A 27,242-nucleotide genomic window follows, 5' to 3' on the forward strand; every position below is an offset into this window, starting at 1 on the left:
CCTACACCTGCAGAGGATACGAGACTGGGAGAGCCTATACCTGGAGTGTATACTATACATGGAGTGAATCCTAGACTGTGAAAGCCGAAACCTGGAATGGATCCTAGACTGGGAGAGCCAAGACCTGGAGTGGATCCTATACATGGAGTGGATCCTAGACTGGGAGAGCCTAAATCTGGAGTGAATCCTATACCTGGAGAGGATCCTAGACTGGGAGAGCCTATACCTGGAGTGTATGCTAGACTGGGAGAGCCTATACCTGGAGTGGATCCTAGTCTGGGAGAGGCTATACCTGGATTGGATCATATACCTGGAGTGGATCCTACACCTGCAGAGGATCCGAGACTGGGAGAGCCTATACCTGGAGTGGGTCATAGACTGGGAGAGCCTTCACCTGGAGTGGGTCATAGACTGGGAGAGCCTATACCTGGAGTGGATCCTAGGCTGGGAGCGCCTATACCTGGAGAGGATCATAGACTGGGAGAGTCTATACCTGAAGTGGATCATAGACTGGGAGAGCCTATACCTGGAGTGGTTCCTAGACTGGGAGAGCGTATACCTGGAGTGGATTATAGACTGGGAGAGTCTATACCTGGAATGGATCATAGACTGGGAGCCTATACCCGGAGTGGATCCGAGACTGGGAGAGCCTATACCTGGAGTAGATACTGGGCTGGGAGAGCCTATACCTGGAGTGGATCCTAGACTGGGAGAGCCGATACCTGGAGTGGATCCTAGACTGGGAGAGCCTATACCTGGAGTGAATCAGACACCTGCAGAGGATCCGAGACTGGGGGGAGCCTATACCTGGAGTGGATACTGGACTGGAAGAGCCTATAGCTGGAGTGGATCCTAGTCTGGGAGAGGCTATACCTCGCGTGGATCCAAGACTGGGAGAGCCTATACCTGGAGTGCATCATAGACTGGGAGAGCCTATACCTGGAGTGCATAATAGACTGGGAGAGCCTATACCTGGAGTGGATCCTATACCTGGAGTAGATCCAGGACTGGGAGAGTCTATACCTGGAGTGGATCCTAGACTGGGAGAATCTATACCTGGAGTGGATCCTGGACTGGGAGAGTCTATACCTGGAGTGGATATCCTGGACTGAGAGAGTCTATACCTGGAGTGGATCCTGGACTGGGAGAGTCTAGACCTGGAGTGGATCCTAGACTGGGAAAGCCTATACCTGGAGTGGATCCTAGAATGGGAAAGGCAATATCTGGAGTGGATCCTCTACCTGGAGTGGATCCAGGACTGGGAGAGTCTAGACCTGGAGTGGATCCTAGACTGGGATAGTCTATATCTGGAGTGGATCCAGGACTGGGAGAGTCTATACCTGGAGTGGATCCTGGACTGGGAGAGTCTATACCTGGAATGGATCCTATACCTGGAGTGGATCCTAGACTGTGAGAGTGTATACCAGGAGTGGATCCTAGAATGGGAGAGCCTATTCCTAGAGTGGATCATACACCTGGAGTGGATCCTAGACTGTGAGAGTCTATACCTGCAGTGGATCATAGACTGGGAGAGCCTATACCTGGAGTGGATCCTAGACTAGGAGAGCCTATTCCTGGAGTGGATCCTATACCTGGAGAGGATCCTAGACTGGGAGAGCCTATACCTGGAGTGGATCCTAAACTGGGAGTGCCTATACCTGGAATGGATCCCATACCTGGAGAGGATCCTAGACTGGGAGAGCCTGTATCTGGAGTGGATCCTAGACTGTGAAAGCCGAAACCTGGAATGGATCCTAGACTGGGAGAGCCTATACCTGGAGTGGATCCTATACAAGGAGTGGATCCGAGACTGTGAGAGCCTATTCCTGGAGTGGATCCTAGACTGGGAGAGCCTAAATCTGGAGTGAATCCTATACCTGGAGTGGGTCATAGACTGGGAGAGCCTTCACCTGGAGTGGATCATATATTGGGAGAGCCTATACCTGGAATGGATCCCATACCTGGAGAGGATCCTAGACTGGGAGAGCCTATACCTGGAGTGGATCCTAGACCGTGAAAGCCAAAACCTGGAATGGATCCTAGACTGGGAGAGCCTAGACCTGGAGTGGATCCTATACATGGAGGGGATCCTAGAATGGGAGAGCCTAAATCTGGAGTGAATCCTATACCTGGAGTGGATCCTAGACTGGGAGAGCCTATACCTGGAGAGGATCCCAGACTGGGAGAGCCTATACCTGGAGTGGATCCTAGACTGGGAGAGCCTATACCTGGAGTGGATCCTAGACTGTGAAAGCCGAAACCTTGAATGGATCCTAGACTGGGAGAGCCTATACCTGGAGTGGATCCTAGACTGGGAGAGCCTATACCTGGAGTGGATCCTAGACTGGGAGAGCCTATACCTGGAATGGATCCCATACCTGGAGAGGATCCTAGACTGGGAGAGCCTATACCTGGAGTGGATCCTAGACTGTGAAAGCCGAAACCTTGAATGGATCCTAGACTGGGAGAGCCTATACCTGGAGTGGATCCTATACATGGAGTGGATCCGAGACTGTGAGAGCCTATACCTGGAGTGGATCCTAGACTGGGAGAGCCTAAATCTGGAGTGAATCCTATACCTGGAGAGGATCCTAGACTGGGAGAGCCTATACCTGGAGTGGATCCTAGACTGGGAGTTCCTATACCTGGAGTGGATCCTAGTCTGGGAGAGGCTATACCTGGATTGGATCCTATACCTGGAGTGGATCCTACACCTGCAGAGGATATGAGACTGGGAGAGCCTATACCTGGAGTGTATACTATACATGGAGTGAATCCTAGACTGTGAAAGCCGAAACCTGGAATGGATCCTAGACTGGGAGAGCCAAGACCTGGAGTGGATCCTATACATGGAGGGGATCCTAGAATGGGAGAGCCTAAATCTGGAGTGAATCCTATACCTGGAGTGGATCCTAGACTGGGAGAGCCTATACCTGGAGTGGATCCTAGACTGGGAGAGCCTATACCTGGAGTGGATCCTAAACTGGGAGTGCCTAAATCTGGAGTGAATCCTATACCTGGAGAGGATCCTAGACTGGGAGAGCCTATACCTGGAGTGGATCCTAGACTGGGAGAGCCTAAATCTGGAGTGAATCCTATACCTGGAGAGGATCCTAGACTGGGAGAGCCTATACCTGGAATGGATCCTAAACTGGGAGTGCCTATACCTGGAATGGATCCCATACCTGGAGAGGATCCTAGACTGGGAGAGCCTGTATCTGGAGTGGATCCTAGACTGTGAAAGCCGAAATCTGGAATGGATCCTAGACTGGGAGAGCCTATACCTGGAGTGGATCCTATACAAGGAGTGGATCCGAGACTGTGAGAGCCTATTCCTGGAGTGGATCCTAGACTGGGAGAGCCTAAATCTGGAGTGAATCCTATACCTGGAGTGGATCCTAGACTGGGAGAGCCTATACCTGGAGTGGATCCTAGACTGGGAGAGCCTATACCTGGAGTGGATCCTAGTCTGGGAGAGGCTATACCTGGATTGGATCATATACCTGGAGTGGATCCTACACCTGCAGAGGATCCGAGACTGGGAGAGCCTATACCTGGAGTGGGTCATAGACTGGGAGAGCCTTCACCTGGAGTGGATCATAGACTGGGAGAGCCTATACCTGGAGTGGATCCTAGGCTGGGAGCGCCTATACCTGGAGTGGATTATAGACTGGGAGAGTCTATACCTGGAATGGATCATAGACTGGGAGCCTATACCCGGAGTGGATCCGAGACTGGGAGAGCCTATACCTGGAGTAGATACTGGGCTGGGAGAGCCTATACCTGGAGTGGATCCTAGACTGGGAGAGCCGATACCTGGAGTGGATCCTAGACTGGGAGAGCCTATACCTGGAGTGAATCAGACACCTGCAGAGGATCCGAGACTGGGGGGAGCCTATACCTGGAGTGGATACTGGACTGGAAGAGCCTATAGCTGGAGTGGATCCTAGTCTGGGAGAGGCTATACCTCGCGTGGATCCAAGACTGGGAGAGCCTATACCTGGAGTGCATCATAGACTGGGAGAGCCTATACCTGGAGTGCATAATAGACTGGGAGAGCCTATACCTGGAGTGGATCCTATACCTGGAGTAGATCCAGGACTGGGAGAGTCTATACCTGGAGTGGATCCTAGACTGGGAGAATCTATACCTGGAGTGGATCCTGGACTGGGAGAGTCTATACCTGGAGTGGATATCCTGGACTGAGAGAGTCTATACCTGGAGTGGATCCTGGACTGGGAGAGTCTAGACCTGGAGTGGATCCTAGACTGGGAAAGCCTATACCTGGAGTGGATCCTAGAATGGGAAAGGCTATATCTGGAGTGGATCCTCTACCTGGAGTGGATCCAGGACTGGGAGAGTCTAGACCTGGAGTGGATCCTAGACTGGGATAGTCTATATCTGGAGTGGATCCAGGACTGGGAGAGTCTATACCTGGAGTGGATCCTGGACTGGGAGAGTCTATACCTGGAATGGATCCTATACCTGGAGTGGATCCTAGACTGTGAGAGTGTATACCAGGAGTGGATCCTAGAATGGGAGAGCCTATTCCTAGAGTGGATCATACACCTGGAGTGGATCCTAGACTGTGAGAGTCTATACCTGCAGTGGATCATAGACTGGGAGAGCCTATACCTGGAGTGGATCCTAGACTAGGAGAGCCTATTCCTGGAGTGGATCCTATACCTGGAGAGGATCCTAGACTGGGAGAGCCTATATCTGGACTGGATCCAATACCGGGAGAGCCGATATCTGGAGTGGATCATAGACTGGGAGAGCGTATACCTGGAGTGGATACCAGATTGGGAGAGCCTATACCTGGAGTGGATCCTAGACTGGGAAAGCCTATACCTGGAGTGGATCCTGGAATGGGAGAGCCTATATCTGGAGTGGATCCAATACCGGGAGAGCCGATATCTGGAGTGGATCATAGACTGGGAGAGCGTATACCTGGAGTGGATACCAGATTGGGAGAGCCTATACCTGGAGTGGATCCTAGACTGGGAAAGCCTATACCTGGAGTGGATCCTGGAATGGGAGAGCCTATATCTGGAGTGGTTCCTATACCTGGAGAGGATCCTAGACTGGGAGAGCCTATACCTGGAGTGGATCATAGACTGGGAGAGTCTATACCTGGAATGGATCATAGACTGGGAGCCTATACCCGGAGTGGATCCGAGACTGGGAGAGCCTATACCTGGAGTAGATACTGGGCTGGGAGAGCCTATACCTGGAGTGGATCCTAGACTGGGAGAGCCGATACCTGGAGTGGATCCTAGACTGGGAGAGCCTATACCTGGAGTGAATCAGACACCTGCAGAGGATCCGAGACTGGGGGGAGCCTATACCTGGAGTGGATACTGGACTGGAAGAGCCTATAGCTGGAGTGGATCCTAGTCTGGGAGAGGCTATACCTCGCGTGGATCCAAGACTGGGAGAGCCTATACCTGGAGTGCATCATAGACTGGGAGAGCCTATACCTGGAGTGCATAATAGACTGGGAGAGCCTATACCTGGAGTGGATCCTATACCTGGAGTAGATCCAGGACTGGGAGAGTCTATACCTGGAGTGGATCCTAGACTGGGAGAATCTATACCTGGAGTGGATCCTGGACTGGGAGAGTCTATACCTGGAGTGGATATCCTGGACTGAGAGAGTCTATACCTGGAGTGGATCCTGGACTGGGAGAGTCTAGACCTGGAGTGGATCCTAGACTGGGAAAGCCTATACCTGGAGTGGATCCTAGAATGGGAAAGGCTATATCTGGAGTGGATCCTCTACCTGGAGTGGATCCAGGACTGGGAGAGTCTAGACCTGGAGTGGATCCTAGACTGGGATAGTCTATATCTGGAGTGGATCCAGGACTGGGAGAGTCTATACCTGGAGTGGATCCTGGACTGGGAGAGTCTATACCTGGAATGGATCCTATACCTGGAGTGGATCCTAGACTGTGAGAGTGTATACCAGGAGTGGATCCTAGAATGGGAGAGCCTATTCCTAGAGTGGATCATACACCTGGAGTGGATCCTAGACTGTGAGAGTCTATACCTGCAGTGGATCATAGACTGGGAGAGCCTATACCTGGAGTGGATCCTAGACTAGGAGAGCCTATTCCTGGAGTGGATCCTATACCTGGAGAGGATCCTAGACTGGGAGAGCCTATATCTGGACTGGATCCAATACCGGGAGAGCCGATATCTGGAGTGGATCATAGACTGGGAGAGCGTATACCTGGAGTGGATACCAGATTGGGAGAGCCTATACCTGGAGTGGATCCTAGACTGGGAAAGCCTATACCTGGAGTGGATCCTGGAATGGGAGAGCCTATATCTGGAGTGGTTCCTATACCTGGAGAGGATCCTAGACTGGGAGAGCCTATACCTGGAGTGGATCATAGACTGGGAGAGGCTATACCTGGAGTGTATCCTAGGCTGAGAGAGGCTATACCTGGAGTGGATCCGAGACTGGGAGAGCCTATACCTGGAGTGGATCATAGACTGGGAGAGCCTAAATCTAGGGTGGATCCTATACCTGGAGTGGATCCTACACCTGCAGAGGATCCTAGACTGGGAGAGCTTATACCTGGAGTGGATCATAGATTGGGAGAGCCTTTACCTGGAGTGGATCATAGACTTGGAGCCTATACCCGGAGTGGATCCGAGACTGGGATAGCCTATACCTGGAGTGGATACTGGTCTGGGAGAGCCTATACCTGGAGTGGATCCTACACATGGAGTGGATCCTAGACTGGGAGAGGCTAGACCTGAAGTGGATCCTAGACTGGGAGAGCATATACCTGGAGTGGATCCTAGACTGGGCGAGCCTGTACCTGGAGTGGATCCTAGACTGGGAGAGCCTATACCTGGAGTGGATCCTAGACTGGGAGAGGCTATATCTGGAGTGGATCCTAGACTGGGAGAGCCTATACCTGGAGTGGATCATAGACTGGGAGACCTATACCTGGAGTTGATCCTATACATGGAGTGGATCCAGGACTGGGAGAGTCTTTTCCTGGAGTGGATCCTAGACTGAGAGAGTCTATACCTGGAGTGGATCCTGGACTGGGATAGTCTATACCTGGAGTGGATCCTGGACTGGGAAAGTTTATACCTGGAGTGGATCCTGGACTGGGAGAGCCTATACCTGGAGTGGATCATATACATGGAGTGGATCCTAGACTGTGAAAGCCAATACCTGGAATGGATCCTATACTGGGAGAGCCTATACCTGGAGTGGATCCTTTACATGGAGTGGATCCGAGACTGAGAGCCTATACCTGGAGTGGATCCAAGACTGGGAGAGCCAATACCTGGAGTGGATCCTAGACTGGGAGAGCCTATACCTGGAATGGATCCTATATCTGGAGAGGATCCTAGACTGGGAGAGCCTATACCTGGAGTGGATCCTAGACTGTGAAAGCCGAAACCTGGAATGGATCCTAGACTGGGAGAGCCGATACCTGAAGTGGATCCTATACATGGAGTGGATCCGAGACTGTGAGAGCCTATACCTGGAGTGGATCCTAGACTGGGAGAGCCTAAATCTGGAGTGAATTCTATACCTGGAGAGGATCCTAGACTTGGAGAGCCTATACCTGGAGTGGATCCTAGGCTGGGAGAGGCTATACCTGGATTGGATCCTATACCTGGAGTGGATCCTACACCTGCAGAGGATCCGAGACTGGGAGAGTCTATACCTGGAGTGGGTCATAGAATGGGAGCGCCTTCACCTGGAGTGGATCATAGATTGGGAGAGCCTATACCTGGAATGGATCCCATACCTGGAGAGGATCCTAGACTGGGAGAGCCTATACCTGGAGTGGATCCTAGACTGTGAAAGCCGAAACCTGGAATGGATCCTAGACTGGGAGAGCCTATACCTGGAGTGGATCCTATACCTGGAGTGGATCCTAGACTGGGAGTTCCTATACCTGGAGTGGATCCTAGTCTGGGAGAGGCTATACCTGGATTGTATCCTATACCTGGAGTGGATCCTACACCTGCAGAGGATCAGAGACTGGGAGAGCCTATACCTGGAGTGGGTCATAGACTGGGAGAGCCTATACCTGGAGTGGATCCTAAACTGGGAGAGCCTATACCTGGAATGGATCCTAGTCTGGGAGTTCCTATACCTGGAGTGGATCCTAGTCTGGGAGAGGCTATACCTGGATTGGATCCTATACCTGGAGTGGATCCTACACCTGCAGAGGATCAGAGACTGGGAGAGCCTATACCTGGAGTGTATACTATACATGGAGTGAATCCTAGACTGTGAAAGCCGAAACCTGGAATGGATCCTAGACTGGGAGAGCCTAGACCTGGAGTAGATCCTATACATGGAGGGGATCCTAGAATGGGAGAGCCTAAATCTGGAGTGAATCCTATACCTGGAGTGGATCCTAGACTGGGAGAGGCTATACCTGGAGTGTATACTATACATGGAGTGAATCCTAGACTGTGAAAGCCGAAACCTGGAATGGATCCTAGACTGGGAGAGCCTAGACCTGGAGTGGATCCTATACATGGAGGGGATCCTAGAATGGGAGAGCCTAAATCTGGAGTGAATCCTATACCTGGAGTGGATCCTAGACTGGGAGAGCCTATACCTGGAGTGGATCCTAAACTGGGAGAGCCTATACCTGGAATGGATCCCATACCTGGAGAGGATCCTTTACATGGAGTGGATCCGAGACTGAGAGCCTATACCTGGAGTGGATGCAAGACTGGGAGAGCCAATACCTGGAGTGGATCCTAGACTGGGAGAGCCGATACCTGGAATGGAACCTATACTGGAGAGGATCCCAGACTGGGCGAGCCTATACCTGGAGTGGATCCTAGACTGGGAGAGCCTAGACCTGGAGTGGATCCTATACATGGAGGGGATCCTAGAATGGGAGAGCCTAAATCTGGAGTGAATCCTATACCTGGAGTGGATCCTAGACTGGGAGAGCCTATACCTGGAGTGGATCCTAAACTGGGAGAGCCTATACCTGGAATGGATCCCATACCTGGAGAGGATCCTTTACATGGAGTGGATCCGAGACTGAGAGCCTATACCTGGAGTGGATGCAAGACTGGGAGAGCCAATACCTGGAGTGGATCCTAGACTGGGAGAGCCGATACCTGGAATGGAACCTATACTGGAGAGGATCCCAGACTGGGCGAGCCTATACCTGGAGTGGATCCTAGACTGGGAGAGCCTATACCTGGAATGGATCCTATATCTGGAGAGGATCCTAGACTGGGAGAGCCTATACCTGAAGTGGATCCTATACATGGAGTGGATCCGAGACTGTGAGAGCCTATACCTGGAGTGGATCCTAGACTGGGAGAGCCTAAATCTGGAGTGAATTCTATACATGGAGATGATCCTAGACTTGGAGAGCCTATACCTGGAGTGGATCCTAGACTGGGAGAGGCTATACCTGGATTGGATCCTATACCTGGAGTGGATCCTACACCTGCAGAGGATCCGAGACTGGGAGAGCCTATACCTGGAGTGGGTCATAGACTGGGAGAGCCTTCACCTGGAGTGGATCATAGATTGGGAGAGCCTATACCTGGAATGGATCCCATACTTGGAGAGGATCCTAGACTGGGAGAGCCTATACCTGGAGTGGATCCTAGACTGTGAAAGCCAAAACCTGGAATGGATCCTAGACTGGGAGAGCCTAGACCTGGAGTGGATCCTATACATGGAGGGGATCCTAGAATGGGAGAGCCTAAATCTGGAGTGAATCCTATACCTGGAGTGGATCCTAGACTGGGAGAGCCTATACCTGGAGAGGATCCCAGACTGGGAGAGCCTATACCTGGAGTGGATCCTAGACTGGGAGAGCCTATACCTGGAATGGATCCCATACCTGGAGAGGATCCTAGACTGGGAGAGCCTATACCTGGAGTGGATCCTAGACTGTGAAAGCCGAAACCTTGAATGGATCCTAGACTGGGAGAGCCTATACCTGGAGTGGATCCTATACATGGAGTGGATCAGAGACTGTGAGAGCCTATACCTGGAGTGGATCCTAGACTGGGAGAGCCTAAATCTGGAGTGAATCCTATACCTGGAGAGGATCCTAGACTGGGAGAGCCTATACCTGGAGTGGATCCTAGACTGGGAGTTCCTATACCTGGAGTGGATCCTAGACTGGGAGTTCCTATACCTGGAGTGGATCCTAGTCTGGGAGAGGCTATACCTGGATTGGATCCTATACCTGGAGTGGATCCTACACCTGCAGAGGATACGAGACTGGGAGAGCCTATACCTGGAGTGTATACTATACATGGAGTGAATCCTAGACTGTGAAAGCCGAAACCTGGAATGGATCCTAGACTGGGAGAGCCAAGACCTGGAGTGGATCCTATACATGGAGTGGATCCTAGACTGGGAGAGCCTAAATCTGGAGTGAATCCTATACCTGGAGAGGATCCTAGACTGGGAGAGCCTATACCTGGAGTGTATGCTAGACTGGGAGAGCCTATACCTGGAGTGGATCCTAGTCTGGGAGAGGCTATACCTGGATTGGATCATATACCTGGAGTGGATCCTACACCTGCAGAGGATCCGAGACTGGGAGAGCCTATACCTGGAGTGGGTCATAGACTGGGAGAGCCTTCACCTGGAGTGGGTCATAGACTGGGAGAGCCTATACCTGGAGTGGATCCTAGGCTGGGAGCGCCTATACCTGGAGAGGATCATAGACTGGGAGAGTCTATACCTGAAGTGGATCATAGACTGGGAGAGCCTATACCTGGAGTGGTTCCTAGACTGGGAGAGCGTATACCTGGAGTGGATTATAGACTGGGAGAGTCTATACCTGGAATGGATCATAGACTGGGAGCCTATACCCGGAGTGGATCCGAGACTGGGAGAGCCTATACCTGGAGTAGATACTGGGCTGGGAGAGCCTATACCTGGAGTGGATCCTAGACTGGGAGAGCCGATACCTGGAGTGGATCCTAGACTGGGAGAGCCTATACCTGGAGTGAATCAGACACCTGCAGAGGATCCGAGACTGGGGGGAGCCTATACCTGGAGTGGATACTGGACTGGGAGAGGCTATACCTCGCGTGGATCCAAGACTGGGAGAGCCTATACCTGGAGTGCATCATAGACTGGGAGAGCCTATACCTGGAGTGCATAATAGACTGGGAGAGCCTATACCTGGAGTGGATCCTATACCTGGAGTAGATCCAGGACTGGGAGAGTCTATACCTGGAGTGGATCCTAGACTGGGAGAATCTATACCTGGAGTGGATCCTGGACTGGGAGAGTCTATACCTGGAGTGGATATCCTGGACTGAGAGAGTCTATACCTGGAGTGGATCCTGGACTGGGAGAGTCTAGACCTGGAGTGGATCCTAGACTGGGAAAGCCTATACCTGGAGTGGATCCTAGAATGGGAAAGGCTATATCTGGAGTGGATCCTCTACCTGGAGTGGATCCAGGACTGGGAGAGTCTAGACCTGGAGTGGATCCTAGACTGGGATAGTCTATATCTGGAGTGGATCCAGGACTGGGAGAGTCTATACCTGGAGTGGATCCTGGACTGGGGGAGTCTATACCTGGAATGGATCCTATACCTGGAGTGGATCCTAGACTGTGAGAGTGTATACCAGGAGTGGATCCTAGAATGGGAGAGCCTATTCCTAGAGTGGATCATACACCTGGAGTGGATCCTAGACTGTGAGAGTCTATACCTGCAGTGGATCATAGACTGGGAGAGCCTATACCTGGAGTGGATCCTAGACTAGGAGAGCCTATTCCTGGAGTGGATCCTATACCTGGAGAGGATCCTAGACTGGGAGAGCCTATACCTGGAGTGGATCCTAAACTGGGAGTGCCTATACCTGGAATGGATCCCATACCTGGAGAGGATCCTAGACTGGGAGAGCCTGTATCTGGAGTGGATCCTAGACTGTGAAAGCCGAAATCTGGAATGGATCCTAGACTGGGAGAGCCTATACCTGGAGTGGATCCTATACAAGGAGTGGATCCGAGACTGTGAGAGCCTATTCCTGGAGTGGATCCTAGACTGGGAGAGCCTAAATCTGGAGTGAATCCTATACCTGGAGTGGGTCATAGACTGGGAGAGCCTTCACCTGGAGTGGATCATATATTGGGAGAGCCTATACCTGGAATGGATCCCATACCTGGAGAGGATCCTAGACTGGGAGAGCCTATACCTGGAGTGGATCCTAGACCGTGAAAGCCAAAACCTGGAATGGATCCTAGACTGGGAGAGCCTAGACCTGGAGTGGATCCTATACATGGAGGGGATCCTAGAATGGGAGAGCCTAAATCTGGAGTGAATCCTATACCTGGAGTGGATCCTAGACTGGGAGAGCCTATACCTGGAGAGGATCCCAGACTGGGAGAGCCTATACCTGGAGTGGAACCTAGACTGGGAGAGCCTATACCTGGAGTGGATCCTAGACTGTGAAAGCCGAAACCTTGAATGGATCCTAGACTGGGAGAGCCTATACCTGGAGTGGATCCTAGACTGGGAGAGCCTATACCTGGAGTGGATCCTAGACTGGGAGAGCCTATACCTGGAATGGATCCCATACCTGGAGAGGATCCTAGACTGGGAGAGCCTATACCTGGAGTGGATCCTAGACTGTGAAAGCCGAAACCTTGAATGGATCCTAGACTGGGAGAGCCTATACCTGGAGTGGATCCTATACATGGAGTGGATCCGAGACTGTGAGAGCCTATACCTGGAGTGGATCCTAGACTGGGAGAGCCTAAATCTGGAGTGAATCCTATACCTGGAGAGGATCCTAGACTGGGAGAGCCTATACCTGGAGTGGATCCTAGACTGGGAGAGGCTATATCTGGAGTGGATCCTAGACTGGGAGAGGCTATATCTGGAGTGGATCCTAGACTGGGAGAGCCTATACCTGGAGTGGATCATAGACTGGGAGACCTATACCTGGAGTTGATCCTATACATGGAGTGGATCCAGGACTGGGAGAGTCTTTTCCTGGAGTGGATCCTAGACTGAGAGAGTCTATACCTGGAGTGGATCCTGGACTGGGAGAGTCTATACCTGGAGTGGATCCTGGACTGGGAAAGTTTATACCTGGAGTGGATCCTGGACTGGGAGAGCCTATACCTGGAGTGGATCATATACATGGAGTGGATCCTAGACTGTGAAAGCCAATACCTGGAATGGATCCTATACTGGGAGAGCCTATACCTGGAGTGGATCCTTTACATGGAGTGGATCCGAGACTGAGAGCCTATACCTGGAGTGGATCCAAGACTGGGAGAGCCAATACCTGGAGTGGATCCTAGACTGGGAGAGCCTATACCTGGAATGGATCCTATATCTGGAGAGGATCCTAGACTGGGAGAGCCTATACCTGGAGTGGATCCTAGACTGTGAAAGCCGAAACCTGGAATGGATCCTAGACTGGGAGAGCCGATACCTGAAGTGGATCCTATACATGGAGTGGATCCGAGACTGTGAGAGCCTATACCTGGAGTGGATCCTAGACTGGGAGAGCCTAAATCTGGAGTGAATTCTATACCTGGAGAGGATCCTAGACTTGGAGAGCCTATACCTGGAGTGGATCCTAGGCTGGGAGAGGCTATACCTGGATTGGATCCTATACCTGGAGTGGATCCTACACCTGCAGAGGATCCGAGACTGGGAGAGTCTATACCTGGAGTGGGTCATAGAATGGGAGCGCCTTCACCTGGAGTGGATCATAGATTGGGAGAGCCTATACCTGGAATGGATCCCATACCTGGAGAGGATCCTAGACTGGGAGAGCCTATACCTGGAGTGGATCCTAGACTGTGAAAGCCGAAACCTGGAATGGATCCTAGACTGGGAGAGCCTATACCTGGAGTGGATCCTATACCTGGAGTGGATCCTAGACTGGGAGTTCCTATACCTGGAGTGGATCCTAGTCTGGGAGAGGCTATACCTGGATTGTATCCTATACCTGGAGTGGATCCTACACCTGCAGAGGATCAGAGACTGGGAGAGCCTATACCTGGAGTGGGTCATAGACTGGGAGAGCCTATACCTGGAGTGGATCCTAAACTGGGAGAGCCTATACCTGGAATGGATCCTAGTCTGGGAGTTCCTATACCTGGAGTGGATCCTAGTCTGGGAGAGGCTATACCTGGATTGGATCCTATACCTGGAGTGGATCCTACACCTGCAGAGGATCAGAGACTGGGAGAGCCTATACCTGGAGTGTATACTATACATGGAGTGAATCCTAGACTGTGAAAGCCGAAACCTGGAATGGATCCTAGACTGGGAGAGCCTAGACCTGGAGTAGATCCTATACATGGAGGGGATCCTAGAATGGGAGAGCCTAAATCTGGAGTGAATCCTATACCTGGAGTGGATCCTAGACTGGGAGAGGCTATACCTGGAGTGTATACTATACATGGAGTGAATCCTAGACTGTGAAAGCCGAAACCTGGAATGGATCCTAGACTGGGAGAGCCTAGACCTGGAGTGGATCCTATACATGGAGGGGATCCTAGAATGGGAGAGCCTAAATCTGGAGTGAATCCTATACCTGGAGTGGATCCTAGACTGGGAGAGCCTATACCTGGAGTGGATCCTAAACTGGGAGAGCCTATACCTGGAATGGATCCCATACCTGGAGAGGATCCTTTACATGGAGTGGATCCGAGACTGAGAGCCTATACCTGGAGTGGATCCCAGACTGGGCGAGCCTATACCTGGAGTGGATCCTAGACTGGGAGAGCCTATACCTGGAATGGATCCTATATCTGGAGAGGATCCTAGACTGGGAGAGCCTATACCTGAAGTGGATCCTAGACTGGGAGAGCCTAAATCTGGAGTGAATTCTATACATGGAGATGATCCTAGACTTGGAGAGCCTATACCTGGAGTGGATCCTAGACTGGGAGAGGCTATACCTGGATTGGATCCTATACCTGGAGTGGATCCTACACCTGCAGAGGATCCGAGACTGGGAGAGCCTATACCTGGAGTGGATCATAGATTGGGAGAGCCTATACCTGGAATGGATCCCATACTTGGAGAGGATCCTAGACTGGGAGAGCCTATACCTGGAGTGGATCCTAGACTGTGAAAGCCAAAACCTGGAATGGATCCTAGACTGGGAGAGCCTAGACCTGGAGTGGATCCTATACATGGAGGGGATCCTAGAATGGGAGAGCCTAAATCTGGAGTGAATCCTATACCTGGAGTGGATCCTAGACTGGGAGAGCCTATACCTGGAGTGGATCCTAAACTGGGAGAGCCTATACCTGGAATGGATCCCATACCTGGAGAGGATCCTAGACTGGGAGAGCCTATACCTGGAGTGGATCCTAGACTGTGAAAGCCGAAACCTTGAATGGATCCTAGACTGGGAGAGCCTATACCTGGAGTGAATCCTATACATGGAGTGGATCAGAGACTGTGAGAGCCTATACCTGGAGTGGATCCTAGACTGGGAGAGCCTAAATCTGGAGTGAATCCTATACCTGGAGAGGATCCTAGACTGGGAGAGCCTATACCTGGAGTGGATCCTAGACTGGGAGTTCCTATACCTGGAGTGGATCCTAGTCTGGGAGAGGCTATACCTGGATTGGATCCTATACCTGGAGTGGATCCTACACCTGCAGAGGATACGAGACTGGGAGAGCCTATACCTGGAGTGTATACTATACATGGAGTGAATCCTAGACTGTGAAAGCCGAAACCTGGAATGGATCCTAGACTGGGAGAGCCAAGACCTGGAGTGGATCCTATACATGGAGTGGATCCTAGACTGGGAGAGCCTAAATCTGGAGTGAATCCTATACCTGGAGAGGATCCTAGACTGGGAGAGCCTATACCTGGAGTGGATCCTAGACTGGGAGAGCCTATACCTGGAGTGGATCCTAGTCTGGGAGAGGCTATACCTGGATTGGATCATATACCTGGAGTGGATCCTACACCTGCAGAGGATCCGAGACTGGGAGAGCCTATACCTGGAGTGGGTCATCGACTGGGAGAGCCTTCACCTGGAGTGGATCATAGACTGGGAGAGCCTATACCTGGAGTGGATCCTAGGCTGGGAGCGCCTATACCTGGAGAGGATCATAGACTGGGAGAGTCTATACCTGAAGTGGATCATAGACTGGGAGAGCCTATACCTGGAGTGGTTCCTAGACTGGGAGAGCGTATACCTGGAGTGGATTATAGACTGGGAGAGTCTATACCTGGAATGGATCATAGACTGGGAGCCTATACCCGGAGTGGATCCGAGACTGGGAGAGCCTATACCTGGAGTAGATACTGGGCTGGGAGAGCCTATACCTGGAGTGGATCCTAGACTGGGAGAGCCGATACCTGGAGTGGATCCTAGACTGGGAGAGCCTATACCTGGAGTGAATCAGACACCTGCAGAGGATCCGAGACTGGGGGGAGCCTATACCTGGAGTGGATACTGGACTGGAAGAGCCTATAGCTGGAGTGGATCCTAGTCTGGGAGAGGCTATACCTCGCGTGGATCCAAGACTGGGAGAGCCTATACCTGGAGTGCATCATAGACTGGGAGAGCCTATACCTGGAGTGCATAATAGACTGGGAGAGCCTATACCTGGAGTGGATCCTATACCTGGAGTAGATCCAGGACTGGGAGAGTCTATACCTGGAGTGGATCCTAGACTGGGAGAATCTATACCTGGAGTGGATCCTGGACTGGGAGAGTCTATACCTGGAGTGGATATCCTGGACTGAGAGAGTCTATACCTGGAGTGGATCCTGGACTGGGAGAGTCTAGACCTGGAGTGGATCCTAGACTGGGATAGTCTATATCTGGAGTGGATCCAGGACTGGGAGAGTCTATACCTGGAGTGGATCCTGGACTGGGAGAGTCTATACCTGGAATGGATCCTATACCTGGAGTGGATCCTAGACTGTGAGAGTATATACCAGGAGTGGATCCTAGAATGGGAGAGCCTATTCCTAGAGTGGATCATACACCTGGAGTGGATCCTAGACTGTGAGAGTCTATACCTGCAGTGGATCATAGACTGGGAGAGCCTATACCTGGAGTGGATCCTAGACTAGGAGAGCCTATTCCTGGAGTGGATCCTATACCTGGAGAGGATCCTAGACTGGGAGAGCCTATATCTGGACTGGATCCAATACCGGGAGAGCCGATATCTGGAGTGGATCATAGACTGGGAGAGCGTATACCTGGAGTGGATACCAGATTGGGAGAGCCTATACCTGGAGTGGATCATAGACTGGGAGAGGCTATACCTGGAGTGTATCCTAGGTTGAGAGAGGCTATACCTGGAGTGGATCCGAGACTGGGAGAGCCTATACCTGGAGTAGATCCGAGACTGGGAGAGCCTATACCTGGAGTGGATCATAGACTGGGAGAGGCTATACCTGGAGTGTATCCTAGGCTGAGAGAGGCTATACCTGGAGTGGATCCGAGACTGGGAGAGCCTATACCTGGAGTGGATCCGAGACTGTGAGAGCCTATACCTGGAGTGGATCATAGACTGGGAGAGCCTAAATCTAGGGTGGATCCTATACCTGGAGTGGATCCTACACCTGCAGAGGATCCTAGACTGGGAGAGCTTATACCTGGAGTGGATCATAGAATGGGAGAGCCTTTACCTGGAGTGGTTCATAGACTGGGAGATCCCAATACCTGGAGTGGATCCTAGACTGGGAGAGCCTATACCTGGAGTGGATCATAGACTGGGAGAGTCTATACCTGAAGTGGATCATAGACTTGGAGCCTATACCCGGAGTGGATCCGAGACTGGGATAGCCTATACCTGGAGTGGATACTGGTCTGGGAGAGCCTATACCTGGAGTGGATCCTATACATGGAGTGGATCCTAGACTGGGAGAGGCTAGACCTGAAGTGGATCCTAGACTGGGAGAGCATATATCTGGAGTGGATCCTAGACTGGGAGAGCCTGTACCTGGAGTGGATCCTAGACTGGGAAAGCCTATTCCTGGAGTGGATCCAAGACTGGGAGAGACTATATCTGGAGTGGATCCTAGACTGGGAGAGCCTATACCTGGAGTGGATCAGAGACTGGGAGACCTATACCTGGAGTGCATCCTAGACTGGGAAGGGCTATACCTGGAGTGGATCCTATACCTGGGGTGGATCCAGGACTGGGAGAGTCTATACCTGGAGTGGATCCTAGACTGGGAGAGTCTATACCTGGAATGGATCCGGGACTGGCAGATCCTGTACCTGGAGTGGATGCAGGACTGGGACAGTCTATACCTGGAGTGGATCCTCGACTTGAAGAGTCTATACCTGGAGTGGATCCGAGACGGAGAGTCTATACCTGGAGTGGATCCTATACATGGAGTGGATCCTGGACTGGGAGAGTCTATACCTGGAGTGGATGCTGGACTGGGAGAGCCTATACCTGGAGTGGATCCTATACATGGAGTGGATCCTAGACTGTGAAAGCCAATACCTGGAATGGATCCTATACTGGGAGAGCCTATACCTGGAGTGGATCCTTTACATGGAGTGGATCCGAGACTGAGAGCCTATACCTGGAGTGGATCCAAGACTGGGAGAGCCAATACCTGGAGTGGATCCGAGACTGGGAGAGCCGATACCTGGAATGGAACCTATACCTGGAGAGGATCCCAGAATGGGAGAGCCTATACCTGGAGTGGATCCTAGACTGGGAGAGCCTATACCTGGAATGGATCCTATACCTGGAGAGGATCCTAGACTGGGAGAGCCTATACCTGGAGTGGATCCTAGACTGTGAAAGCGGAAATCTGGAATGGATCCTAGACTGGGAGAGCCTATACCTGAAGTGGATCCTATACATGGAGTGGATCCGAGACTGTGAGAGCCTATACCTGGAGTGGATCCTAGACTGGGAGAGCCTAAATCTGGAGTGAATTCTATACCTGGAGAGGATCCTAGACTTGGAGAGCCTATACCTGGAGTGGATCCTAGACTGGGAGAGGCTATACCTGGATTGGATCCTATACCTGGAGTGGATCCTACACCTGCAGAGGATCCGAGACTGGGAGAGCCTATACCTGGAGTGGGTCATAGACTGGGAGAGCTTCACCTGGAGTGGATCATAGATTGGGAGAGCCTATACCTGGAATGGATCCCATACCTGGAGAGGATCCTAGACTGGGAGAGGCTATACCTGGATTGGATCCTATACCTGGAGTGGATCCTACACCTGCAGAGGATCCTAGACTGGGAGAGCCTATACCTGGAGTGGGTCATAGACTGGGAGAGCCTATACCTGGAGTGGATCGTAGACTGGGAGAGGCTACACCTGGAGTGCATCCTAGACTGGGAGAGCCTATACCTGGAGTGGATCATAGACTGGGAGAGCCTATACCTGGAGTGGATCCTAGACTGGGAGAGCCTATACCTGGAGTGCATCCTAGACTGGGAGAGGCAATACGTGGAGTGGATCCTAGTCTGGGAGAGTCTACACCTGGAGTGGATCATAGACTGGGAGAGCCTATACCTGGAGTGGATCATAGACTGGGAGAGCCTATACCTGGAGTGGATCCTAGACTGGGAGAGCCTATACCTGGAGTGGATCCTAGACTGGGAGGGGCAATACGTGGAGTGGATCCTAGTCTGGGAGAGTCTACACCTGGAGTGGATCATAGACTGGGAGAGCCTATATCTGGAGTGGATCCTAGATTGGGAGAGCCTATACCTGAGTGGATCCTAAACTGGGCGAGCCTATACCTGGAGTGGATCATAGACTGGGAGAGCCTATATCTGGAGTGGATCCTAGATTGGGAGAGCCTATACCTGAGTGGATCCTAAACTGGGAGAGCCTATACCTGGAGTGGATCCTGGTCTGGGAGAGTCTACACCTGGAGTGGATCATAGACTGGGAGAGCCTATACCTGGAGTGGATCATAGACTGGGAGAGCCTATACCTGGAGTGGATCCTAGACTGGGAGAGCCTATACCTGGAGTGGATCCTAGACTGGGAGAGGCAATACGTGGAGTGGATCCTAGTCTGGGAGAGTCTACACCTGGAGTGGATCATAGACTGGGAGAGCCTATATCTGGAGTGGATCCTAGATTGGGAGAGCCTATACCTGAGTGGATCCTAAACTGGGCGAGCCTATACCTGGAGTGGATCATAGACTGGGAGAGCCTATATCTGGAGTGGATCCTAGATTGGGAGAGCCTATACCTGAGTGGATCCTAAACTGGGAGAGCCTATACCTGGAGTGGATCCTGGTCTGGGAGAGGCTAGAACTGGAGTGGATCCTATACCTGGAGTGGATCCTACACCTACAGTGGATCCTAGACTGGGAGAGGCTATATCTGGAGTGGATCCAAGACTGGGCGAGCCTATATCTGGAGTGGATCATCGACTGGGAGAGCCTATACCTGGACTGGATCCTAGAATGGGAGAGCCTATATTTGGAGTGGATCCTCTACCTGGGGTGAATCCTACACCTGCAGAGGATCCTAGACTGGGGGAGCCTATACCTGGAGTGGATCCTAGACTCGGAGAGCCTTTCCCTGGAGTGGATCCTATGCATGGAGTGGATCCTAGACTGGGAGAGGCTATACCTATAGTGGATCCTAGACTGGGAGAGCCTGTACCTGGAGTGGATCGTAGACTGGGAGAGCCTATACCTGGAGTGGAACCTAGACTGGGAGAGGCTATACCTGGAGTGGATCCAAGACTGGGAGAGCCTATACCTGGAGTGGATCATCGACTGGGAGAGCCTATACCTGGAGTGCATCCTAGACTGAAGCAGGCTATACCTGGAGTGGATCCTATACCTGGAGTGGATCGTAGACTGGGAGAGCCTATACCTCGAGTGGATCCTAGACTGGGAGAGTCTATACCTGGAGTGGATATCCTGGACTGGGAGAGTCTATACCTGGAGTGGATCCTGTGGGAGAGTCAATACCTGGAATGGAGCCTATACCTGGAGTGGATCCTAGAATGGGAGAGTCTATTCCTGGAGTGGATCATATACCTGGAGTGGATCCTAGGCTGAGAGAGTCTATACCTGCAGTGGATCATAGACTAGGAGAGCCTATACCTGGAGTGGATCATCGACTGGGAGAGCCTATACCTGGAGTGCATCCTAGACTGAAGGAGGCTATACCTGGAGTGGATCCTATACCTGGAGTGGATCGTAGACTGGGAGAGCCTATACCTCGAGTGGATCCTAGACTGGGAGAGTCTATACCTGGAGTGGATATCCTGGACTGGGAGAGTCTATACCTGGAGTGGATCCTGTGGGAGAGTCAATACCTGGAATGGAGCCTATACCTGGAGTGGATCCTAGAATGGGAGAGTCTATTCCTGGAGTGGATCATATACCTGGAGTGGATCCTAGGCTGAGAGAGTCTATACCTGCAGTGGATCATAGACTAGGAGAGCCTATACCTGGAGTGGATGCTATACCTGGAGAGGATCCTAGACTGGGAGAGCCTATACCTGGAGTGGATCCTAGACTGGGAGAGGTTATACCTGGAGTAGATCCTAGTCTGGGAGAGGCTACACCTGGAGTGGATACTAGACTGGGAGAGCCTATACCTGGAGTGGATCATAGACTGGGAGAGCCTATATCTAGAGTGGATCCTAGATTGGGAGAGCCTATACCTGAGTGGATCCTAAACTGGGAGAGCCTATACCTGGAGTGGATCCTAGTCTGGGAGAGGCTATACCTGGAGTGGATCCTACACCTGCAGAGGATCCTAGACTGGGAGAGCCTATACCTGGAGTGGATCCTAGATTGTGCGAGCCTATACCTGGAGTGGATCCTAGACTGGGAAAGCCTATACCTGGAGTGGATCCTAGAATGGGAGAGCCTATATCCGGAGTGGATCCTATACCTGGAGAGGATCCTCGACTGGGAGAGCCTATATCTGGAGTGGATCCTATACCTGGAGTGGATCATAGACTGGGAGAGCCTATACCTGGAGTGGATCGTAGACTGGGAGAGGCTATACCTGGGGTGCATCCGAGACTGGGAGAGCCTATACCTGGAGTGGATCATAGACTGGGAGAGCCTATACCTGGAGTGGATCCTAGACTGGGAGAGCCTATACCTGGAGTGGATACTGGACTGGGAGAGGCTACACCTGGAGTGGATCATAGACTGGGAGAGCCTATATCTGGAGTGGATCCTAGACTGGTAGAGGCTATACCTGGAGTGGATCCTATACGTGGAGTGAATCCTAGACTGGGTGAGCCGATACCTGGAGTCGATCCTAGACTGGGGGAGCCTATACCTGGAGTGAATCCGAGACTGGGATAGCCTATACCTGGAGTGGATACTGGTCTGGGAGAGCCTATACCTGGAGTGGATCCTATACATGGAGTGGATCCAGGACTGGGAGAGTCTATACCTGGAGTGGATCCTAGACTGGGAGAGTCTATACCTGGAATGGATCCTGGACAGGCAGATCCTGTACCTGGAGTGGATACAGGACTGGGACAGCCTATACCTGGAGTGGATCCTAGACAGGAAGAGTCTATACCTGGAGTGGATCCTCGACTTGAAGAGTCTATACCTGGAGTGGATCCGAGACGGAGAGTCTATACCTGGAGTGGATCTTATACATGGAGTGGATCCTGGACTGGGAGAGTCTATACCTGGAGTGGATCCTGGACTGGGAGAGTCTATACCTGGAGTGGATCCTGGACTGGGAGAGCCTATACCTGGAGTGGATCCTATACATGGAGTGGATCCTAGACTGTGAAAGCCAATACCTGGAATGGATCCTATACTGGGAGAGCCTATACCTGGAGTGGATCCTATACATGGAGTGGATCCTAGACTGTGAAAGCCAATACCTGGAATGGATCCTATACTGGGAGAGCCTATACCTGGAGTGGATCCTTTACATGGAGTGGATCCGAGACTGAGAGCCTATACCTGGAGTGGATCCAAGACCGGGAGAGCCAATACCTGGAGAGGATCCTAGACTGGGAGAGCCGATACCTGGAATGGAACCTATACCTGGAGAGGATCCCAGAATGGGAGAGCCTATACCTGGAGTGGATCCTAGACTGGGAGAGCCTATACCTGGAATGGATCCTATACCTGGAGAGGATCCTAGACTGTGAGAGTCTATACCTGGAGTGGATCCTAGACTGGGAGAGCCTAAATCTGGAGTGAATTCTATACCTGGAGAGGATCCTAGACTTGGAGAGCCTATACCTGGAGTGGATCCTAGACTGGGAGAGGCTATACCTGGATTGGATCCTATACCTGGAGTGGATCCTACACCTGCAGAGGATCCTAGACTGGGAGAGTCTATACCTGGAGTGGGTCATAGACTGGGAGAGCCTATACCTGGAGTGGATCGTAGACTGGGAGAGGCTATACCTGGAGTGCATCCTAGACTGGGAGAGCCTATACCTGGAGTGGATCATAGACTGGGAGAGCCTATACCTGGAGTGGATCCTAGACTGGGAGAGCCTATACCTGGAGTGCATCCTAGACTGGGAGAGGCAATACGTGGAGTGGATCCTAGTCTGGGAGAGTCTACACCTGGAGTGTATCATAGACTGGGAGAGCCTATACCTGGAGTGGATCATAGACTGGGAGAGCCTATACCTGGAGTGGATCCTAGACTGGGAGAGCCTATACCTGGAGTGGATCCTAGACTGGGAGAGGCAATACGTGGAGTGGATCCTAGTCTGGGAGAGTCTACACCTGGAGTGGATCATAGACTGGGAGAGCCTATATCTGGAGTGGATCCTAGATTGGGAGAGCCTATACCTGAGTGGATCCTAAACTGGGCGAGCCTATACCTGGAGTGGATCATAGACTGGGAGAGCCTATATCTGGAGTGGATCCTAGATTGGGAGAGCCTATACCTGAGTGGATCCTAAACTGGGAGAGCCTATACCTGGAGTGGATCCTAGTCTGGGAGAGGCTAGAACTGGAGTGGATCCTATACCTGGAGTGGATCCTACACCTACAGTGGATCCTAGACTGGGAGAGGCTATATCTGGAGTGGATCCAAGACTGGGCGAGCCTATATCTGGAGTGGATCATCGACTGGGAGAGCCTATACCTGGACTGGATCCTAGAATGGGAGAGCCTATATCTGGAGTGGATTCTCTACCTGGGGTGAATCCTACACCTGCAGAGGATCCTAGACTGGGGGAGCCTATACCTGGAGTGGATCCTAGACTCGGAGAGCCTTTCCCTGGAGTGAATCCAAGACTGGGAGAGCCTATACGTGGAGTGGATACTGGGCTTGGAGAGCCTATACCTGGAGTGGATCCTATGCATGGAGTGGATCCTAGACTGGGAGAGGCTATACCTATAGTGGATTATAGACTGGGAGAGCCTGTACCTGGAGTGGATCGTAGACTGGGAGAGCCTATACCTGGAGTGGAACCTAGACTGGGAGAGGCTATACCTGGAGTGGATCCAAGACTGGGAGAGCCTTTACCTGGAGTGGATCATCGACTGGGAGAGCCTATACCTGGAGTGCATCCTAGACTGAAGGAGGCTATACCTGGAGTGGATCCTATACCTGGAGTGGATCGTAGACTGGGAGAGCCTATACCTCGAGTGGATCCTAGACTGGGAGAGTCTATACCTGGAGTGGATATCCTGGACTGGGAGAGTCTATACCTGGAGTGGATCCTGTGGGAGAGTCAATACCTGGAATGGAGCCTATACCTGGAGTGGATCCTAGAATGGGAGAGTCTATTCCTGGAGTGGATCATATACCTGGAGTGGATCCTAGGCTGAGAGAGTCTATACCTGCAGTGGATCATAGACTAGGAGAGCCTATACCTGGAGTGGATGCTATACCTGGAGAGGATCCTAGACTGGGAGAGCCTATACCTGGAGTGGATCATAGACTGGGAGAGCGTATACCTGGAGTCTATCACAGACTGGGAGAGCCTATACCTGGAGTGGATCCTATACCTGGAGTGGATCCTAGACTGGGAGAGGCTACACCTGGAGTGGATCCTAGACTGGGAGAGGTTATACCTGGAGTAGATCCTAGTCTGGGAGAGGCTACACCTGGAGTGGATACTAGACTGGGAGAGCCTATACCTGGAGTGGATCATAGACTGGGAGAGCCTATATCTAGAGTGGATCCTAGATTGGGAGAGCCTATACCTGAGTGGATCCTAAACTGGGAGAGCCTATACCTGGAGTGGATCCTAGTCTGGGAGAGGCTATACCTGGAGTGGATCCTACACCTGCAGAGGATCCTAGACTGGGAGAGCCTATACCTGGAGTGGATCCTAGATTGTGCGAGCCTATACCTGGAGTGGATCCTAGACTGGGAAAGCCTATACCTGGAGTGGATCCTAGAATGGGAGAGCCTATATCCGGAGTGGATCCTATACCTGGAGAGGATCCTCGACTGGGAGAGCCTATATCTGGAGTGGATCCTATACCTGGAGTGGATCATAGACTGGGAGAGCCTATACCTGGAGTGGATCGTAGACTGGGAGAGGCTATACCTGGGGTGCATCCGAGACTGGGAGAGCCTATACCTGGAGTGGATCATAGACTGGGAGAGCCTATACCTGGAGTGGATCCTAGACTGGGAGAGCCTATACCTGGAGTGGATACTGGACTGGGAGAGGCTACACCTGGAGTGGATCATAGACTGGGAGAGCCTATATCTGGAGTGGATCCTAGACTGGTAGAGGCTATACCTGGAGTGGATCCTATACCTGGAGTGAATCCTAGACTGGGCGAGCCGATACCTGGTGTCGATCCTAGACTGGGGGAGCCTATACCTGGAGTGAATCCTAGACTGGGAGAGCCTATACCTGGAGTGGTTACTGGGCTGGGAGAGCCTATACCTGGAGTGGATACTGGGCTGGGAGAGCCTATACCTGGAGTGGATCATAGACTGTGAGAGCCTATAGCTGGAGTGGATCCGAGACTGGGAGAGCCTATACCTAGAGTGCATCCTAGACTGGGAGAGCCTATACCTGGAGTGCATCCTACACTGGGAGAGCCTATACCTGGAGTGGATCATAGATTGGGAGAGCCTATATCTGGAGTGGATCCTATACCTGGAGTGGATTTTATACCTGGAGTGGATCAGAGACTGGCAGAGCCTATACCTGGAGTGGATCCTAGAATGGGAGAGCCTATATCTGGAGTGGATCCTAGATTGGGAGAGCCTATATCTCGAGTGGATCCTGCACCTGCAGAGGATCCTAGACTGGGAGAGCCGATACCTGGAGTGGATTTTATACCTGGAGTGGATCAGAGGCTGGAAGAGCCTTTACCTGGAGTGGATCCTAGACTGTAAGAGCCTATATCTGGAGTGAATCATAGACTGGGAGAGCCTATACCTGGAGTGGATCCTTGACTGGGAGAGCCTTGACCTGAAGTGGATCCTCGAGTGGGAGAGCCTATACCTGGAGTGGATCCGAGACTGGGAGAGCCTATACCTGGATTGCATCCTACACTGGGAGAGCCTATACCTGGAGTGGATCATAGATTGGGAGAGCCTATATCTGGAGTGGATCCTATACCTGGAGTGGATTTTATACCTGGAGTGGATCAGAGACTGGCAGAGCCTATACCTGGAGTGGATCCTTGACTGGGAGAGCCTTGACCTGAAGTGGATCCTCGAGTGGGAGAGCCTATACCTGGAGTGGATCCTAGACTGGGAGAGCCTATACCTGGAGTGGATCCTAGACTGGGAGAGCCTGTACCTGGAGTGGATCCTCGACTGGGAGAGCCTGTACCTGGAGTGGATCCTAGACTGGGTGTGCCTATACCTGGAGTGGATCCTAGACTGGGAGTGCCTATACCTGAAGTGGATCCTAGGCTGGGAGAGCCTATACCTGGACTAACCCCTGGCCTGGTTGTTTAAGTTTAACACAGTATCTCTATACAGATCTCCTTTCCCAATACACAGCTGCCACCTCAAAACTCCTGCCCTCAGGGGTCAGGTCCCACTGCTGGTCTTGCTCTCAACAGAGACTGCTGTCCATTCCCAGGCTCTGCTGGTGATGCAAGAAGAGAAAATTGGGAAAATTCCAAATACCTCCGGTGAAACATCGACAAAGGAAGATGGCAGGCCTGCGGTTGGGGGGAAGGGGGGCGGAGAGATGGTCTTCCGTTCCTCGAGCTGGGCCATGAGCTCTTTCCTGCGCCGGTGAAGATAATCCAGGCTTGGCTGAGGTTGAGGTTGGTGCTGGGGCACCCTGCCGTGAGGATCCTGGAGGAAACAGTGCAATCAGCAATCAGTTATTATTCTAGGAGAGACTTCTTTACCCGGAGAGTGGC

General features: G+C 52.0%; 1 protein-coding gene across 7 annotated transcripts in view; it reads right to left on the reverse strand.

The window, feature by feature from the left end:
• LOC139268787 (roquin-1-like) overlaps positions 1-27,242 on the reverse strand; it is a 395,945-nt gene that overhangs the window by 36,857 nt on the left and 331,846 nt on the right. For all 7 annotated transcript variants that reach the window (XM_070887480.1, XM_070887481.1, XM_070887482.1 and 4 more), the window contains one exon: positions 27,001-27,174. In XM_070887480.1, the coding sequence (XP_070743581.1) occupies positions 27,001-27,174 (174 nt within the window). The remainder of the gene's footprint in view (positions 1-27,000; positions 27,175-27,242) is intronic.

This window comes from Pristiophorus japonicus, chromosome 8 (assembly GCF_044704955.1).
Source record: "Pristiophorus japonicus isolate sPriJap1 chromosome 8, sPriJap1.hap1, whole genome shotgun sequence".
NCBI classification, from domain to species: domain Eukaryota; kingdom Metazoa; phylum Chordata; class Chondrichthyes; family Pristiophoridae; genus Pristiophorus; species Pristiophorus japonicus.